Raw genomic sequence first — 21087 nt, 5'->3', positions numbered from 1 at the left:
AACTGCCCATCAGTGTTAGGCTGGTGCATAGTGGTTAAATTACTCAAAAAGAATACCTTGTGTGTCAGATAAAAGCAAATGGTTGTTACTTTTCATATACATATATTTAAGTAGTAGGTGGTCGTGTAACTGTTTTGATTACAGTTTAAACTATGTTTGACACTTACATTTATTTTTTTTCTACCAATTATAAACCTATAAAAAGAAGATCAGACTGTAACATCTGAAATGCTTACATCAACCAAATCACTGTCAAAGTATTCATTTTCATGAAAACATCCATCAGCCTGTTGTTGACTTTCCAGCCAGTGAATGGCATCCTCAATGTTCTGCGGGTCCACATGGATGTACTTCTGAGCTTTGCAGAATGCCTTTGCGACTAATGCTGTGATCCTGCAACAGTGAGACAATGAATGAGAAGATTTGTAAAAACAAAACACATAGGAATTCCTAAGGCTTATAACATCGACTGCTAGTGATGAGCACACATTTTGCATGTAAGATAAAACAAAAGAGGGACCATGAGAGCCCAATATGGTGTAGTATGTACTGGTAGTAGAGGAAGAGATGATAGAGTAAATACAATATACTCACAAAACAGGGTTACCTCTCAGGCAACCACTGATGATGCAGGTGGGGAGATTAGACCTGACCCCACTCAGGATTAAAGGATACCCGAAGTGACATGAGACATGATGAGATAGACATGTGTATGTACAGTGCCTAGCTCACAAATAACTATGCTGCCTGTGTTCCTTTTTTTCTTTCTCTGCCTGAAAGAGTTAAATATCAGGTAAGTAAGTGGCTGACTCAGTCCTGACTCAGACAGGAAGTGACTACAGTGTGACCCTCACTGATAAGAAATTCCCACTATAAAACACTTTCCTAGCAGACAATGGCTTTTGAGAGGAACAAAGAGATAAAAAGGGGAATTTCTTATCAGTGAGGGTCACACTGTAGTCACTTCCTGTCTGAGTCAGGACTGAGTCAGCCACTTACATACCTGATATTTAACTCTTTCAGGCAGAGAAAGAAAAAAGGAACACAGCATAGTTATTTGTGTGCTAGGTACTGTACATACACATGTCTATCTCATCATGTCACATGTCACTTCGGGTATCCTTTAAGAAGTCGCTCTTTGCAGATCAGGAAAACAAGGGGAAAAAACACCTGTCCACCAAGAGTGGATGTGTACAATATTACAGGAATACAGAGGCGCCAAAAGAATAAAAGTATCTAAAAAAAATTAAAAATAGAGGAGGCAGTAACGGACTTACCTCGCCAAGCAGACACAAGAAAATATTGATGTAATATCAATAAAGCAGTTCATTTATGCACTCCAAAGGATCATACAACGTGGTTTGTGGGTTAGACCCTGCTTCTTCAGGCAATAAGGACCGAGCATGTATACGAACAGGTCAGTAATTCAGCCAAAGGCCTCTGTCGCTTGGCTGAATTACAGTCATAATGAATGCAGAGTCCTAATTTTGTATCATAATTCACAATTACGATTCAAAGTCGTTACGTGAAATTTGGGAAAAAGTCGTAATTCATTTTGTTTGTTACTGTAATCAGGAGCCGCGATTAATAGCTAAGCACCCATATATGCTATTGTCACAAAATTGCTACATATGTCAAGGGGAATAGTGGAAGACCATGTAGTCTTTTCTGAAATTTAATTTTAAAAGCTTGAAAGGAAAATTGTTTTTAAACTCAGTAAAATTACATTTTTCATTTAAAAAAAAACAAACATTTTTCTCCTAAAATACAAGGGCTCATTTGCAATTCATTTTTTCACCAGAGTTAGGAGATCATTTTCATCTTCTTTGTTAACTACATTTTCAGCATTTTACAATTGAAAAAGTACCCAAAAATTGGTGAAAAAGTACTATCAAATTTATTTTGAGCATTTTCTTGCTTGATGGTTACTAAAAAGGCATTTTATAACAAGTTGTAAAAATATCACCTAGGAGAAAACTCAGGAGAAAAACTGAATTGCATATGGGCCAAAGTCTTTCTGAATTTGTTTGCTTAAAGCGGAACTGTAAATACAATTTAAGCACAGTGTTCCACTTACCTGGGGCTTCTGCAAGCCCCCAGCAGCCGCCCTGTCCAGGGCCGGTCCTGCCCAAGTCTCCGCTCTCCCGCCGCCAGCCACGTTCCTAGACTTCAAAGTCGAGGCCAGCGCAGCCCTGCCAAGCGTATCCTTTCTTCGTGTTCCCCTCTGTGACCAGAGCCGTGCAGGTGCAGTGGCCCGGCGGCGAATCCGAAACTAACTGGCGATGGGAGAACGGCGGCGCGGGACAGGGCGGCTGCTAGTGGCTTGGGGAAGCCCCAGGTAAGTAAAACAGTATGCTTAAATTGTATTTACAGTTCTGCTTTAACTTGTTCCCACTATTTTCCTTAAAGAGAATCTGTAATAAAAACAAACAAAAAAAAAACAGATACTTACCTGAGGATGGGAAAAACATCTGGATCCTAAAAAGTCTTCGCCCCATCCTCCTCAGCCAGTCCGATCCAGTGACAAGACCCCCACAGTCCACAACAATAACAATAACAGCGGCCTGCCTGCACAAGTGCAATGGCGACTTTCCACTCAGGCACCGGCGGAAATAGTCAAGCCCAATCAGGTCCGCTCTACTGTGCAGATGGCTCGCACCTGTGTGACTGTGCAGTAGAGTGGACCCAATCGTGTTTGATTATTACCCTCTGGAGCCCAAGAGGCAGCACTGACAAGTGGACTTTCAGGGATCTCATCACTAAATCGCCTTTGCTGGTGACAATAGCATGTAGGGAGGCTTTGCTATTAACTGCTAAAGTCTGTACGAAAATTATACTACATTGTGAGTAAGTACACCCAAATAAGGAATGGATTATGCCTTTGAACCTCGCCGCATCACTGACTGCAATGCTGCCCTCCGAAGTATAGAGGGCGGCATTGCAGGCAGTGATGCGGCGATAGAAGAAAGTGGAGTGAAGGTAAGCTCCCTGCTCGCTGCATACTTTACATTTTAACCAATTTTGCACAAATAGCTGGAGAGGAGCGGGTGGGGCGACAACCCAGGTGAGGGAGGGTGACCCCCCTCCCCGCTGATTGCTGCCACTCCCATCCTGGCTGCTACCCCCTCCTTAAACTGGAAACGTATGCTGCAAATAAACATTTTTAGGGGGGGAGAAGAAAAAAAGTTTAGAAAACCGAATCCGTTTAAAACGGATCCGATCTGCAACAGACTGGTGTGGACCAGGCCTAAATCAGTTGCTCTCAGTTAAAAACTGAAAAAACTGAAAGAAAACTGATTTTCAAAGTAATGCCCGTGTTTCCCTATAGCACCATTGCCACTATATGCGACTATATGCCACTATATTTCACAATGCACTGCTGTGCAAAGAATGCATACTAAAAACACACACTAACGTGTACCAACGCATTAAGTGTAAAAGGGCCCTTTACAAGTTAAGGTGAAAAATAAGTAAGTTTTGTGAATCAACCCCAATATGTCACCAAATGCAAATTATACACTTTTGGAGGAAAATGGTAATAATATTAATTTTTCCAGTGTATCACTTGCCAGCTGATAACATACCATAGACTAGGCTCACCACCGTTCCAAAAGCCATAAGCGCCATCTTGATTTTTGAATGTTAATTCTCTTTGGTAACCTGCAAAGACAAAATCAAATACCCATATACTAGTGTGTATGTAAAAGCAACGTAAGATAAATGTTAAAGATATATCAGAAGCCAACCTGCACACCCTCAATGGGATGTTGTGACACCTCAGCTGAGTACAGACAGGCATCGCCCCAAACAGAGCCTCCTCAGATATCTACAATAATCTGACGTGCTGTTGTCTTTCCCAAGCATAACATACCATATATACTCACAAATAAGCCAACCCACGTATAAACCGAGGAACCCACTTTTCCCTCAGAAACCAGGAAAAAAGTGATTGACTCGCGTATAAGCCCCCTCCCCTGTTTAGCCCCCTGCAAAGTAGCCAGGTGTGCCCCAAGGATGATATAGCTGTGTCTCAAGACGCCACTAGATGGCATCATAAATATGAGACCTAACGATTGCCACACAGGAAGAATCCCCGATTCATTGCACTGACACGTTGCTTGTACGCTCTGTTTCACAAACCAGGGGACACAGATAATCTTGAGCAGTGCACTCTACACACCCTGTTGCAGGGGATGGGGGGCAAAGGCACAGCAGGAAGCCAGCTGGCAAGAGCAGGACCACTAGTGCACGATCCTTACACTCATCTGCCAGTAACAAAACCTGCTCCACCATCCATTTTGCTGAACTGACTCGCATATAAGCCGAGGGGGTAACATTTCAGCACATTTTTTGTGCTGAAAAAATTAAGCTTATACGCGAGTGTATAGGGTATGATCCTTGTACTCAGTCTGAGGTCCCATTTTCCCCGTCTCTTGTATCGATGTAACTCTAATGCACGTCTACACATATTTAGAGATAAAACAGAGAGCGGGGGACTCCCTTAGTTGTAGGATCAAATGCAAATTGTTTGCTTTAATAAAATCCAGGAACAATTATGATAAATAACACTCACATTTGTGGGTCCTAATTCCTTTAGGACCCGCAGGCAAAAAACGTTTCCCACATTTAGTGGTACTCCTCAAACTATCCACCAGATCTCCAAATCGCAATGCCTGCTGTCAACCCAACCGGTTTCAGCTATTGCCGTCATCAGGGGTGCTAAGAAATGGCCATCAATGTTATTTACATAATGGGGGAACTGAGAGCAGGCCATCAATATGTTATTAATATAATGTTATTTATAGAAGCTGAACAGTTATTAATAAAAGGAAAACTATAGATAATTCCATGATAGCAACTTGGTGGCAAGGCTGTATAGTAGCCATGTTGCTAGAAGAATATATTCAGGAAGCCTGCTGATTTCTATCATAGTGTGCTGACCGCAACCAGGTCAACCAACAATTCAGGAGATAGGCCAGCCAGCATAGCTACCAGGCCAGCCCAGGGACATTTCTAGCCTTTTTGCCACTCCAGGCAAAAGGTCCTTGTCTTGTGTGTCTTATCACTGTCATTGAAAGAAACAATTTGTTTCTCATGCTTAACTTACCTGTAGACAACCCCTCCACAAGTTTTTCTTTAATGTCAGGCTTAAGTTCTTTGGCATGCTCTAGATAATCTAGGCTGTAAAGATATCTAGTGAACTTGGCTACATTCTGCTCCCCACATCCATCAGGCAATCGAATCAAGTGCTCCAGATTAACGATGATGTTTCCCATGAGGTTGCCTGTCAAGAAATTATAATGATTGATACAAGTCAAAAGATATACATTTACTTGCGCGGCTACAGCTCCCATGTGCAAAGCTCTCCACTAACCCCTCCCCCCCCATCCACTTCAGGATTAGTTTCAAAACTCTGTGCTTGGCCTACAAATTGGTGCACATGACCAGCCTGACTTGTCCACAGGTACATACCGGCCCACCTCCAACGACCTGCACCTGTGTTCACCACGCATATCTCATTCCCATGCATGATTTCAGGACTTCACTAGGGCTTCCACTCTCTATAACACCACTCCCAGCAACCATCCGACTCACCCAACTTTAAAACCTTCAAATGGGCCCTCAAGACTAAGCTTTTTATGCTCGCCTATCCCCCTGCATCAGTACCATAATATATTCTGCTGGGCATCCTCTCAACAGACGTACCTATTGTCTCTACCCCCACCCTTTAGATTGTGAGCCTCTGGCAGGGCCCTTTTCCCAGTGTTTTCAGCTTGATTATGCAATGTCTGACACTTCAGCAATGTATGTTAACCCATGTATCCATTCTGCAATTCTGCATAATATGTATTTGCTTTATAAACACAACAAATAAAAACAATAATAATGTACTGCTAAAACAAAATGGCAGAGTTGATGCCTTACCTAGCACAATGATGTGGGCACGCTCAGAGCCTGCAATCAGCCCCTCTGGGGATTTCAGGTTGAATTCAACTTTTTCAATGGTATCTGTTAATTTAAAAATACAGAGTTCTGGGTCAGTATATGAAAAAACATTCAGTGGGTGAAAAAAATAAAATAAGGCAAACTGAATAAACACATCTGTTATTATATCAGTGCAGCTCTATCTGCCTTTTTGACCATTTCATGTTTAAACTAGGGAGGTGCCCTTGGAGGTAAGCCATTTCCTATGCTTCCTTATCATTTCTAATCTTTTTGTTGTTCCTGGTCTTTGCAGGTACTGATCACTTTTCTACCAGTCGTTGACAAGGGCTCTTTTAAGGTGCAGAATCTAAGGGCCACCGACTCTTCACCAGAGTGCATGGGACCACAAGGGACAGTGGAACATTACCCCTCGTGGTCATTAAATTCACTGCTGTTGGTGAGAACCAGGTTGCCCCACTAAAGACAGGGAGAACAAAGCATGCTGTGTGCTGTAAGAACAATAATAAAAAAAAGTTTAGAGGACCACTCCAGCGAAAAATTCTGAGGGCCCGTTCACACTGTTAACACTCCATACGTTGTGATACGCTGCACCAGATTCAGACTCCCCCCAAGCATAGGCCAAGTCTGTTTATTAGAGTCCTATTGCCATGTAGTCAGAGTATTTTGCTCACCTGATGCATGTAGAAGGTGGGTCTCCGAAACTTCCTGTTCATATCCTCTGTGCTGAAATGGAGAAAAACATGAAAGCAGTGTTAATGGTGTCATTGGATGGGAACCAACACATTTCTTTCATGGTCAGCAGACCAAAGTGGTAAATAAACTTTAAATCAACTTGTGAACTGTGTGATAACCTTTCACGCTTTGACCACGACTGAAAGTGCTGCTTAAAGAGACACTGAAGCGAAAAAAAATTATGATATTATGATTTGTATGTGTAGTACAGCTAAGAAATAAAACATTAAGATCAGAATCATCAGTCTAATTGTTTCCAGTACAGGAAGAGTTGAGAAACTCCGGTTGTTATCTCTATGCAAACAAGCCATTAAGCTCTCCGACTAAGTTAGTCATAGAGAGGGCTGTTATCTGACTTTTATTATCTCAACTGTAAGTGAACTGTTTACTTTTTCTCTGCTAGAGGAGAGGTCATTACTTCACAGACTGCTCTGAAAGACTCATTTTGAATGCTGAGTGTTGTGTAATCTGCACATATTATAGAATAATGCAATGTTAGAAAAAACACTATATACCTGAAAATAAAAGTATGAGAATATTTTCTTTGCTGCTAATCTTCTAGAAATTATTCATAGTACACCACCAATTCACTATATCATATTTTTTTTCGCTTCAGTGTCTCTTTAAAGCAGGAGGGTCAGCCATACAATGCCAGGGGAAAAAACACATATATAAGTATATAAATACTTGATCTACTTACATAACACATGTATTGTACTGTCCACATTTTGATTTCAGTGAATTTCATATAGTAAATTAAGAGAATTCTGTCCCTGGCAGTTTCCATTTTTACTATTTCTGACTAAAATCAATCCTGATGTAATCCTCCCTTATGCCCAGTGCACTTCAAAAACCTCTAGCAGATCTGCACACTGGTAGTGCAGTGCCTGCCAAACTGCACAACCAACCAGTCTCTTGACTGGCTTCATTGGGATAATTGTATCAGAAACACAGAGGCGGCAAAAGGATAAAACAATGTTTAAATTAAAATTAGGGGAAGAGGTACTCACCTCCCCATACAATATTCCACAAGATAAAAGTTTCCACACTCCACCATAAAAGGTGCCACATTCACTTTGATTACGGATCAGCTGCTCCAGTTCCACTGTCTGAGGAAGTGGGCTGTGTCCCACGAAACGTGTTGCAGTTATTGGAGTACATTATTAAAGAATACTTTTCAAATGTTTACCTTGTTGAATCTTCTATGCTGAGGTGAGCACCTTTTCCCCTATTTTTAATTCAAACATATAAATCATACAATTATCCCAATGAAGCCAGTCAAGAGACAGGATGGTTGTGCAGTGTGCTACAAAATGGGGAGCGCACCATTGCTATTTAAAGCAAATCTGAAAGACTCATGGGCAACATTTCTTTCTGCATGAAATGAAAACTCAGTTTTCATGTTGAATCCTTACATTGATCCGAATGGTTTTCTCAATTGAGTCCACTCTAAGCTCCGATCCTATCAAGGTAAGATCCTCTTTGCATTCTCCTTCACTCAGCAATGCTCCGCTGTCAACGTGGATCTTGACTTCCTCTGAAAAGAAAAATGATGATCAGATTCCTTACATTAAAAAAAAAAAAGGGGAGGGCATTAAAAAGTCCCCCCCCCCCCCATAACTTTGCAGAGAAAACAGTATAGGCTACTTCTATACAGATTTTACTTTTAGTGACGAGCACACATTTTACATAATTGTAATTTTACATCATAATTCACAATTACGATGCAAAATCATAATAGGACATTTGGGAGAAAATTAAAATAAATTTTGTTTGTACCAGTAAATCGCAATTCTCTGTAATTTTTGCGTAATTTAGTGCAGACTTTTATATAGGTCTGGATTTACATCACTGGAGCCTATAGCCAAAGATGTCCTGGCACCTTAGACTTCACCCTCTATGAACCTACAAACCCCCAACAAACTGCACTGCAAGTGTGCTGGCTGTCCCAGCTGTCACTTCTCCCTTACTACCTCTGCCCGTCATAGAGAGCTACAGGTGTCCCTTAGCATTAGGTAACCAGAAGTACCCTCATTATCAACCTCTTGAGCCCCAGAGGTTTATACCCCCCTAGTGACCAGTTACAATTCAGCACGTCATAAATTTAATGGTTTACAGCTCGGTCATACAACTTAGCACCCAAATTAATTTCACCGTCTTTTCTTCTCACAAATAGAGCTTTCTTTTGGTGGTATTTGATTGCTGCTGCCATTTATAGTTTTTTTTAATTAATAAAAAAGACAGAAATTTTGTAAAAAAAAAATTAAATAAAACAAAGATAAGTAAATTGGCTTCCCCCTTCATTGGCCCTAGACTAAGATACATACGCTACACTATACATACATTGACATAAGGCTATGGCACGGATTAAATTGTGAGCCCCTCCGAAGGACAGTTAAGTGACGAGACTTTACTCTGTACAGCGCTGCATAAGATGTCAGCGTTATATAAATGCTAAAATAACCAACATCCTGCCAGCACCGATCGCTGACTGGCAGGCTGATCACTGGGGTCCCAGTGTGCAGAGTGACAGGAGAGTGTACTCGTGTGAGTGCAAGGTCCCATCAAATCTCGGTCCTTGCGAGATGATGCCAATAGGCATCCAAGGGACATCCTGCGTTAGGTGGACAGGAAGCAGTTAAGCAGCTAGCTGAAGAGAAATATCATCAATGGAATGCCAAGAGCTAAGTGAGTAACCTCTCATGCTCGGAACTTTGTATAGGAAAGGAGGGAGGGAGGCACTTGGGGAGGGGAGTGAGCCACCTTTCCATCATTAGGCGGCTGTAGGCACATGCCTACAGTGGCTTATGGCAAATTGAGCCCTGGGTTTATAGCAAAGCCACCGTACATGGTATTGTCACCAATATTACTATGTATTCATTATTATGTATTAATTGTTAATTATTGTTAAAGGGAATAGTGGGAATAAGTCACCCAGTGGAAATAAGCCCATACAGGGATCTGTAGTGAGAAGGTTATGGGAGCATTATTACCTCTTTTTTAAAGAGAACCAGAGACGAAGCACCCTCATGTATTTTATTACATTTATCAGTGGGAACATGACAGTAAACACCTACCCTGCTTTTAGTTTTATTCTTCTCAGTCTAATCTATCTGTTATCAACTGTGATAAGAATCCACCGACTATTCAGTCGAGGTTTGACCTGGAATCATTATAGCTGAGTCACTCTTTTGTGGAGTCTTTTCAAGCCCAAGCCTGCCACCTCCTGGATCAGATTTCCTGCTTTACATACTGAGAGCTCTGATGATATGGGAGGGGCTGCTGCTGCAGGAAAAATCTCTGTCTAACAGACAAGTGTGGCTGTGTGATCTGTGTGCTCTGTCTGTGCAGCCAGTCATCATTATCTACTGTATGCAGTTTCATTACTATGAGAGACACTTCCTACAGGCAGCCACACAGTATGCCAGAATATGAAGTTGAAAGCACACAGAAGAAATGCTGCAGCTGCAGCCCTGCTTGTCTATAGTCTCATATAGCCTAGACAGCACATCCAGAACACCTCATAACCTGGAAGCAGAAGGAATATGAGCCGGCGGCCATATTGGATATTTCCTGGAGCAATAATGAATAAAAAGCACTCAAAAGGGCACACCAGAGCGGCAAAATTATCAGGTAGAGCATTTATTCTTTACAAGCTATCAACTGATATGTTTATTTTGTGTGAATCGTTCATCTCTGGTTCCCTTTAAAATTCTATTTGCTTAAACGTTAAAGATCGTCTGCCTGACTGCCTCTAATAACTTCTGAATCACTAGACCAGAATTTTCTGACTGTTTTTATATTCAAAAATACCATGTCGTTTTTGAGAAAATCAATTTTAAAAATGCAAAGGAAAATAGTTTTTAAGTTGTCATTTTTTTTTTAGTTTAAAAAACATTTTTACTTTGCATGTTTATTTCCTCAAAAACTACAAGGTCTTTTTGAAAAATCAATAGAATTTCCAAATCATAATTATGTATTATTATTATGATTGATAATTTTATGTGAAATGCTGCATAATGTTAATTAGCAGATTAGGGTTATCACTATTTACTTTCACTTCCCATGGCCTTCTCTCACACATTCTTCCCATCAAAGGACCCTCTTTTTCCTGTGCATCCCTCTGTTTGGTAACATGCTCCAGAATGGCCTTGCTGCACAAATTTTCAACAGAATAAAGTGGAAGAGTGGGAACAGCATCATGTGGGCAATAAAATGGGCATAGATTGCTGCCACACAGGATAAGGGGACATCGACACTACTGCACTTTAACCTGGCCCCTTTTAGTGTTGTAGTGTTCGTGTTCAAATTCAGGACCACCTGGTTCAGAACCCAAACAACTGCTTTCTAGGGATGGTCGGAATGCCAATTTCTGATTCCGCGGTAAATCCGCATTCCGTCATGTACCAATTACCGATTCCGCTTTCCGCTACCAATTTCCGCATTCCAATGCAGTATTTCCGCCGGAAATCGCAGAAATTCCGTCTGACTTTAACATCGATTTTCTCAAAAACTATAAGGTCTTTTTATGCATCTTGTTCAGAAAATTCTGTTTAATAAACCATGTTTCTAGGACTTACAGGGGCTTTGCTTTTAACCGCTAAAGTCGGCTGATTTTTACTGTAATGTAAAATGCAGAAAATAGGCAGATGCAAATTTTCTGCATTTTACATTACAGTAAAAATCCGCCGACTTTAGTGGTTAATAGCAAAGCTCCCTTAAGTCCTAGAAACACCAAATTGTCAGGGTTTTTTAAACTGAATCTTGTGAACAAGATGCAAAAAACATTTTTCAAAAAGACCTTATAGTTTTTGAGAAAATCGATGTTAAAATCGGGTGGAATTTCCGCGATTTCCAGCGGAAATCCGCCTACGGCACTTGCATTACCAATTTCCGCATTCCGATGCGGAAATGCAATTTCCGATCAGAATTGCGGAAATTGCATTTCCGCAGAATCCGAATGAGCATTCCTACTGCTTTCAGAGCCATTTCAACACTGCATCGCAGGAGGGTGTATGTTTCATTTAGCTCTGATACTTCCTGATTCCAAGATGGAAAGAGGAAGTTTCAAAGCTAAATAGAACACATCCAGCCCTGCTTGTCCGGTGCTGAAATTGTGCTGAATGCGGACGTACGGATTCCAAACCACGTGGTGTTGTTAAACAACAACACTATGTTTTCACTGGCACCCCGAGATGAAGGGACCCAAACAGTGGAGGAAGCAATAAAAGTCCAGAATTTGACGAGGAATGATGAACAAAATTCTGAATTCTGAATATATTGTGAATATGTTTTCGCCCTAAACTTTAAATTAACTATGGTTAGGGTAAATGTGTAAAAATATGTTTATCATAGGTTAGAATTTTGCTTAGAATTTTTACATTTTCACATAGAATTCTCAAATATATTCCCCTGGAGTATGCTCAGTAAAAATGTTTGCTATTTGTGTGAAAAAAAACGCTTGTATGCGAACATCATTTGCGTAACATTGAGATTTTATGACTCAGAATTCTGTGGAATCAGAATTCCGACTTCCAATGTGAAGTTATGAAATTCTGATGCAAAGTCAGAATTCGGAAGACTGCCAAATCCAAGCTGTGTACATAACCAGTTATAGAAAAGTTCAGAACGCTCTACCCCCTAGGAACTAGCCAGCAGGTGCAGGATCAAAAGAGCCAAGCCAGTCCACAAATGTACACAGAAGGATCCGCAGACCAAATGCTGGTAGAAAAATGCTGTTTTTTCTTTATTCAAAAAATTCCATGTTGCATAGCAAATAAAACCACAGGGTTCAACTGACGCGTGTCGGGCTTACAATCTGCCCTTAGTCATAGTTATGTGGTTTTATTTGCTATGCAACATGGAATTTTTTGAATAAAGAAAAAACAGCATTTTTCTACCAGCATTTGGTCTGCGGATCCTTCTGTGTACATAACCAGTTATTAGGTCTATGAGGGCCGAGGTCAAACCAGCTGCATTTCATCTTGCTTATTTTCTTTCCTTTCACCAGAGACATAAACCTATTCAGGCCTTATAATACCTATAGGAGGCTACATTGGATAGATTGCATCTCTACTGGAAGAAGAGTAACATATAAACTATAAGTGACACAAGCTTGAATAGTACTTGATTTTGTAGCTTTTACATCCCAGCTGAAATGGGTTGAATGATGGTCACAGACGCATCGGACTTGTTCTTTAGGCGAGTTTGTTTCAATGCCATCGGAATCAGCCAGGGACACACCCACCTGTTAGAAAACCATAAAATTACAAAGTATCTCACAGGTTTACTTACATGGGACATAATAATAATAATAATAATAATAATAATAATTATTATTATAATAATAATTTCATTATTTATTGCTCATTCCACTTTCTGCAATACAAAAGACAATAAATTGCAATGTATAAAAATTGGCACAGGCCTAGTGTGTCACAACCAAATTCCTAATGCAAGTTCTGAGTGAGAGATTACAGGATCGGCCTGATGCATTTGTGCCATTACAGAATTACAGACAAAGACAAATGGTAGGAGACTGGGGGTTGCTTGTTCAGAGGCTTTCTAAGTGAGTACTTGTTTTGTGAGACCCGGATGCTATATACATCCTTTTTTTCTGACTGCTGGCCTCCATGATTGCTGATCATAAACTATGTGTTTTTTAGCTGAAAGAAATTCTGTGTAAAACTGAGAATTTCCTGTTGAGCCTCTGAAGAAGCAACGGTTTGGCCGCGAAACGTGTATCAGGTATTTTATTGTTATGCACTATGATTGTACTGTAACAGCCAATTTTTACCCATTGCAAATTATTGTATTTGGTATTATAAGAAGTGGAATGTGCAATGAATAATTTATTAATTTTACATATTTGGACTAACTCGTACTTGTTTTGCCGGATCTCTGTAAACCGCATTTTATACACCTTGTGCTATGATGTATAACCGTTTGCTACCTCTCTGTCACCCCTTGTTGCAATGTATGTATCCCTATTTATTGTCCAGCGCTGCATAATATGTTGGCGCTTTATAAATACAATAAATAATAATAATAATAATATAGTGTACTATATATGTGATATACTGTATAGTGTAATGATGAGATAGTCCAGGTATCTATCACAAATATTCCTACTGGATTTTTGTTCCAGATTTGTGATTCAGAAATTGTTTATGCTGGAAAAAATCATCTAGACATTTGCACCAGGATTCAATCCATGAAATTACTATTATCTGCAGCAAAAACATAGCAATAGCACAATGCTTGTTTTTCATCAACCCATTCTAAAGGCTCGTACATTTGTCCAAATAATCTGCCCAACTATCCTCTATACTTGGTCTGTTGGAAGACAGTTGGGCGTGTGTATAACTGGCAAACAACAAGATGGACAACTGATAACAGGTGGTTTGCCAGATCCATCCAGTGCATCAACCCACACAACCATCATGCAGGTTGTCCACGTGTGTACAAACTGTTTGAACAAATTTCTTGTATTTGAATGTGGACATGTTGGGCAGTTTGTTGTTTTGCTTGTGCATGCAGTGTTTTTAGTGAGTTGGTTGTTTAGTTGATTGGCACTTGTGTACGTACTTGTCTTGTAAATAACTTTTCTTGTGGTTGGTCATGTTATGCGGTTGGTTGTGCATTATGTTGGGCATGTGTATGAGCCATGCGTTGATAAAAGATAATTTCGTTGCTCCAATCGCTGTGTCTTTATAGAAGACTCCATGCTAGCTGTAACACTGGTAAATAATGTACAATCTTACCAGATAACATTTATCCTCAAAGCTGTAGACCTGGGTTTCAATTTTAAACATCTCTCCTTGCACCACCGAGGAAGGCAGAATTAGGTCAACGAAAAAATGCTGGAAGGCGGTGACGCTGACATCTTTGGTCTCACCAATACCAGATGGTCCTAAGCACACCGCATCTGATTCCCATTTGGTGATAGTGTCTGGTGTAGTTAGATGTAATGCACCATGTCCTTCTGAGCTGTAAAGAAAATTAAATACACACATCTGAAAAAATGATTGCACATGCACTGCATTGCCAAACATGTTGGGACGCCTCTCCAAATAATTGAGTTCAGGTATTCCAATCTTTTCCATAGCCACATGCGTACACTTGTTCTGCAAACATTTGTGAAAGAATGGGTTGCTCTCAGATTAGCACATTGCAATATGGTACCATGATAGCAAGAGACTTTAAAGGGAAGGTTCAGGGACACTAAAAAAAAAATTAAAAATCGAAATCCACTTACCTGGGGTTTCCTCCAGCCCGGCGCTGACGTCATCGGACGTCCTCCGGGCTGTACTGCGGAGGCTCAGAACTACTGAGCCTGCGCGGGACAGCCCGGAGGACGTCCAATGACGTCAGCGCGCCGGCGTGACACGCATAATGGAGTGCAGAAGAAGCCCGACCTGGCCGCCGGCCCGGCCAGGTCGGGTCGGCCACCAGAGACCCCCGGTAGCTTGTGGAGCGGCGCCGAGGGCACCTCCTGCCTGCCAGGGCTGGAGGAAGCCCCAGGTAAGTGGATTTCGATTTTTTTTTTAGTGTCCCTGAACCTTCCCTTTAAAGGATACCAGAGCCCAAACGTAGATGTGAAATGTGGGGAGCAGGTATGTATGGTGAGCAGTGATGCTCAAATACCCCTTTTTAAAATTCGAGTTTGGTCGAATTCGAATAGTAAATTATTCGAGGTCAGTCGAATATTCGAGTCGAATAATTTTTACTATTCGATTCGACCTCGGACTTCGAGCTCACTATTCGAGTCGGTATTCGAGCTAACTATTCGAGCTGACTATTCGAATTGGCCTTAAATAGCTTCCAACACTTGTTTTGAGGGTGAATGATGCAAGAAACCTCTTTTTTTCCAAGTAACAACAGCAAGTGATTATGTGGGGATGTTCCTTTAAAAAAAAATGTGGAAAGAGAAGTTGTGTCCTTAATTTTGTTCAGTAGTGTTACTGTATATACTTGTTCTTCTTCTTCTTTATCTTTCTTCTTCTTCTTCTCGATCTTCTTCTTCTATATCTTCTTCTTCTTCTATATCTTCTTCTTCTTCTTCTTCTTCTTCTTCTTCTTCTTCTTCTTCTTCTTCTTCTTCTTCTTCTTCTTCATCATCTTCTTCATCTTCTTCTTCTTCTTCTTCATCTTCTTCTTCATCTTCTTCTTCTTCTTCATCTTCTTCTTCTTCCTCTTCTTCATCTTCTTCTTCTTTTTCATCTTCTTCTTCATCATCTTCTTCATCTTCTTCTTCATCTTCTTCTTCTTCTTCATCTTCATCTTCTCCTTCCTTTTCAATATCGTCTTCTTCTTCTTCACGTATTTCTCTTTTCAATTTTTTTTTTTAAGAAATGCAGCTATTTTTGAGCGTAACAAATAGCTGGTGGGCGCACGCATGTTGGAAGCGCCATTGTATGTGCTCCCTGGCAGTGGAAACACAAAGACAGCAGGAGGTAAATTCAGCAGCAGGAGGAGGAGGATGAGTGTGTGGCAGCAGGCAGTCAATGAGGCAGGCAGCTCGCCGTGACATAATAGCCCTGGTACCTAGCGGTGATACCAGGGCTGTAAATAAACACAACAGGAGGTCCCAGACAGCGGTTGTGCAGCCCACATTGTGTCCAATACACAACTGGGACAACACAGTTTTCAACCCGGGCACCTCAGAAAAATTAAACCTTTTTTTTTTTTTTATGGTTTTTTGGTTTTTGGTTTTGCAACCAATATAGCTATTGTTTGACGTAATAGCTGGTGGCAGAGTGGCAGCAGAAGGTAATTCTGTGTACCCTGGCAGTGGGAAACACAGACAGACAGCAGCAGCAGGAGGAGGAATGGAGGAGTAGGCGAGCAGCTATTGTTTGACGTAATAGCTGGTGGCAGAGTGGCAGCAGAAGGTAAATCATCTGTGTACCCTGGCAGTGGGAAACACAGACAGACAGCAGCAGCAGGAGGAGGAATGGAGGAGTAGGCGAGCAGCTATTGTTTGACGTAATAGCTGGTGGCAGAGTGGCAGCAGAAGGTAAATCATCTGTGTACTCTGGCAGTGGGAAACACAGACAGACAGACAGCAGCAGCAGCAGCAGGAGGAGGTATGGAGGAGCAGTGTGAGTGTGGCAGCAGGTAGGCAGCGTGACATAATAGCCCTGGTACCTAGCGGTGATACCAGGGCTGTAAATAAACACAACAGGAGGTCCCAGACAGCGGTCGTGCAGCCCACATTGTGTCCAATACACAACTGGGACAACACAGTTTTCAACCCGGGCACCTCAGAAAAATTAAACCTTTTTTTTTTTTTTAATGGTTTGTTTGGTTTTGGTTTTGCAACCAATATAGCTATTGTTTGACGTAATAGCTGGTGGCAGAGTGGCAGCAGAAGGTAATTCTGTGTACCCTGGCAGTGGGAAACACAGACAGACAGCAGAAGGGCAGTACACAGCAGCCCACTGTAGGTGTAAAATGTGTGGCTGCAGGCGACGTAATAGTCAAAGTGAACCAGGCTGGCTTAGTGAGCAGGAGCCAGGAGGTGGTAAAGGGTGGTAAGGCACATTAACGATGGTTCCGGCAGCCAGTTCATGTCCCCCTCTCGCCGACAACAGGGGCCAGGAACTCGCCTTCCACCCACGCCTGGTTCATCTTGAGAAACGTCAGTCTGTCCACAGACTTGTGAGACAGACGTGAGCGTTTCTCGGTGACCACGCCACCAGCTGCACTGAAGCAGCGCTCGGACAGCACGCTGGAAGGGGGGCAGGACAGCACTTCCAGGGCGTACTGCGCCAGCTCGCTCCAGATCTCCATGCGCTTGACCCAATACTCCATGGGATCAACAGGGGCATCGCTGTCAAGCCCGCTGTACGACCCCATGTAGTCAGCCACCATGCGGGTCAGGCGCTGGCTGTGACCAGAGGAGGATGCTGCTGCATGCATCTCCTCTCTAGTCACTGCTGCCGGAGCCTCTACAGTCCTGTAGAGCTCGTGGCTGAGAGACAGCAGGTCTGTGGGGCGCTTGCTGCTGCTGGATGCAGGCACCTGCTGCTGCCTCTGTGCTGGCTGCTGGACAGTGGGGGTGGAAGGCTGGGGGAAGGCTTCCTCCAAGCGCTCAACAAGGGCCTGCTGCAAGCTCCTTATTTGTTGCGCTGGGTCTCCTCCTGCAGGCGGCAGGAACTGGCTCAACTTCCCCTTGAGGCGTGGGTCCAACATAATGCTGATCCAGATGTCCTCCCTCTGCTTCATCTGGATCACCCTGGGGTCCCTGCGCAGGCACGTCAGCATGTGCGCTGCCATTGGGAAGAGGCGGGCCACGTCTGCTGGCACATCGACGTCAGTGCTGTCCTCATCCTCCTCCTCTGCCGCCTCATCCTCTCTCCACCCCCGCACCAACTCAGCTGCGCTGTGCTGATCCCCCTCATCAGCAGCCAGGTCAGGGACCTCCACCAAGTCCTCCTCCTCCTCCCCCTCAGAGGTGGACTGCGCAGCTGGTTGCCGCTCCTGCTGGTCCAAGGCTGCCGCTCCCTGTTCCAGCAAAGCATCGAGGGCCCTGTTCAGCAGAGAAACCAGGGGCACCCACTCGCAGACCATAGCATGGTCCCTGCTCACCATGTTTGTGGCCTGCAGGAAGGGAGCCAGCACTAAGCACACCTGCTGCATGTGCCTCCAGTCATCATCGGGGACGATGGACGGGAAGTTGCTGGTCTTGTCCCTTCTCTGAGCTGCGGAAACAGTGGCCAGGGCAAGGTACTGTTTGACAGCGCGCCTCTGTTCAACCAGACGCTCCAACATCGCCAGGGTGGAGTTCCAGCGAGTCGGAACGTCAAGGATCAGCCGATGGCGTGGCAGATCCAGCTCCTTTTGCACGTCTTCCAGGCTCGCACAGGCTGCAGCCGAGCGCCGGAAGTGACGCACAACATTCCTTGCCGTTTCCAGCAGTTCGCCCATCCCCTGGTAGGTGCGCAGGAACTTCTGCACCACCAGGTTCAGCACGTGGGCAAGACAGGGGATGTGGGTCAGGTTTCCCCTGTCTATTGCGGCAACCAGATTGGCCCCATTGTCGGCCACCACCTCTCCGACTCTGAGGCCTCTGGGGGTCAGCCAAATCCTCTCCTGCTCCTGGAGTTTGGCCAACACATGGGTTGCCGTCAGCTTGGTCTTCCCAAGGCTGACCAAGTGCAGCAGCGCTTGGCAGTGGCGGGCCTTCACGCTGCTGCTGAGGCGGGGGGTTTGGCCAGGTGTGCCGGAGGATGGCAGAGGATCGGAGGAACCTGCTGCAGTTCCCCTGAGCCTGCGGGGTGGCACCACCCACTGTGTTGCTGCTGCTGCTGTGCCCGCTGCTGCTCTCCCATCCTCACCCCCTTCCACCAAGCTGACCCAGTGGACAGTGAAGGACAGGTAGCGGCCTGTCCCGAAGCGGCTGCTCCAGGAGTCCATGGTGACGTGGACCCTTTCACCAACCGCGTGCTCCAGCCCTCGCTCCACATTGGCCATCACAAAGCGGTGCAGTGCAGGAATGGCCTTGCGGGCAAAGAAGTGTCTGCTGGGGAGCTGCCAGTCTGGGGCTGCGCAAGCAAGCAGCGCACGAATGTCGCTCCCCTCCTGCACGAGCGTGTACGGCAGGAGTTGGGAGCACATGGCCCGTGCCAGCAAGCCGTTCAGCTGCCGCACGCGACGGCTGCTGGGAGGCAGAGCCCTAACCACCCCCTGGAAGGACTCGCTCAAAAGGCTCTGGCGTGGCCTTTTGCTGACACGGGAATCAGCAGACACAGCAGAGGAGGCCACTGAGGACTGGCTGCCAGAACAGGCCTCAGTGTCGGCGGCAGGAGTTGCAGAGGGGGGAGGAGCAGTGCGTTTCCGCACTCCTGCTGGTGCTGCTGGAGGAGCAGGAGGGCGGGTGGCTGCTGTTGCTGCTGCTGCTGCTGAAGGCTGTGCAGTGATGGGTGTGGTGCCACTGCCAGCACCAGATGCCTTCAGCCTCTGGAACTCCTCATGCTGGTGGAAATGTTTAGCCGCAAGGTGGTTGATGAGCGAGCTGGTGCAGAACTTTAAGGGGTCTGCACCTCTGCTCAACTTCCGCTGACAGTGGTTGCAAGTGGCGTACTTGCTGTACACAGTGGGCATGGTGAAATATCGCCAGATTGGTGACTTAAACATCCCCCTACGGCATGGAAGCGCTGCTGCCTGTCTCCCTGTGGTGGTTGGGGGGGGGCTTGGGGGGCTTGGGTGCGGCTGGTGGTGGTACTGGCAGATGCTGCTGCTGCTGCTGCTGAGCCTGAGACACCAGCAGGCTGTGGGACCTGCCTACTGCTGCTGCCAATGCTTGCAATGATGCGCCTCCTTGCAAGGCCCACAAGAGCATCCTCCTCCTCCTCCTCAGAGCTGCTGAGGACGACATCCCCTGGAGGTGGTGGCACCCAGTCTCTGTCTGTCACCGGGTCATCATCATCCTCCCCCTCCTGAAACATGTCCTGCTGGGATGAGGACCCCCCAAACTCCTCTCCTGATGCATGGATGGGCTGCTTGACTGTCGCCACAGTCTTGCTGTCCAATCCCTCATCCCCCAAAGTGCCCATCAGCATCTCCTCCTCAAGATCGCCAACAACAGCAGACAATTTACTCATGATGCCTGGGGTCAAAAGACTGCTGAATGACAGGTCGGCGAGTGACGGTGAACTGGCCTCCTCCCCAGACCCTGCTGGGCGGCTGCTGCGAACAGGGGTGGTGGTGGTGGTGAGGGTGGAGGCCTCGGATGCAGAGCTGATGGTGGGCTGCTCATCCTCCGTCATGAGTTGCACCACAGTGTCTGCATCCTTTTCCTCAATGGGACATTTCCGACCCGGCTGGAGGAAAATGGGAGCAGGTGCTACACGCTGCTGCTGCTGTGTCTCTGCAGCGTGAGTTGCAGATGCTCCTGCTGGGCGGCGCCCAAGGCGTCCACGGCCAGTGGCTATGGGAGGAATGTTAGCCACTGACGCTGCTGCTGCTGCTGCGGAACTGTGCATGGTGGCGCGCCCGCGGCCGCGGCTTGCCACAATGCTGCTCCCTCTCCTCCTGATTCCCTTGCTGCCCTTCCCCTTGCCCAAACCGCGCTGGCTGCCACTTCCAGACATCTTAAATGTTTTGGGCGTATAGACAAAAGTTTTGTAAAAGGGCGGGTGAAAAGTGGGGTACTTTAATGGAGTGGGTTGGTTGGTGAGGTGACTGAGTGAGTGTCCCCTAGTACAGTAAGTAAGTAGTAACAGTCAGGAAGTACAACTAGCAGTTACAATAATCAGTAGTAATCACAAGTAAATTTAGTGTGTGTACACTCAGACAGTGAGTGCACGCACGCAGGAGCTAGTAGCCTATGAACACAGTGACTGAGTGTCCTAGACTCCTAGTACAGTAAGAGTAAGTAGTAACAGTAAGTAGAACTAACTAATT

General features: G+C 44.6%; 1 protein-coding gene across 1 annotated transcript in view; it reads right to left on the bottom strand.

The window, feature by feature from the left end:
- The window catches only part of LOC137536634 (alpha-2-macroglobulin-like), a 143179-nt gene that overhangs the window by 47679 nt on the left and 74413 nt on the right, over nt 1-21087 (bottom strand). Inside the window, exons 18-25 of the mRNA XM_068258884.1 lie at nt 14442-14667; nt 12805-12925; nt 8094-8215; nt 6618-6669; nt 5926-6009; nt 5108-5284; nt 3585-3660; nt 237-393 (exon numbers count right to left, since the gene is read on the bottom strand). Of these exons, the coding sequence (XP_068114985.1) occupies nt 237-393; nt 3585-3660; nt 5108-5284; nt 5926-6009; nt 6618-6669; nt 8094-8215; nt 12805-12925; nt 14442-14667 (1015 nt within the window). The remainder of the gene's footprint in view (nt 1-236; nt 394-3584; nt 3661-5107; nt 5285-5925; nt 6010-6617; nt 6670-8093; nt 8216-12804; nt 12926-14441; nt 14668-21087) is intronic.

Source organism: Hyperolius riggenbachi, chromosome 10 (assembly GCF_040937935.1).
Source record: "Hyperolius riggenbachi isolate aHypRig1 chromosome 10, aHypRig1.pri, whole genome shotgun sequence".
NCBI lineage: Eukaryota > Metazoa > Chordata > Amphibia > Anura > Hyperoliidae > Hyperolius > Hyperolius riggenbachi.
Note: the sequence above shows the minus strand (reverse complement) of the source record. Positions and strands in the feature narration are given on the sequence as shown.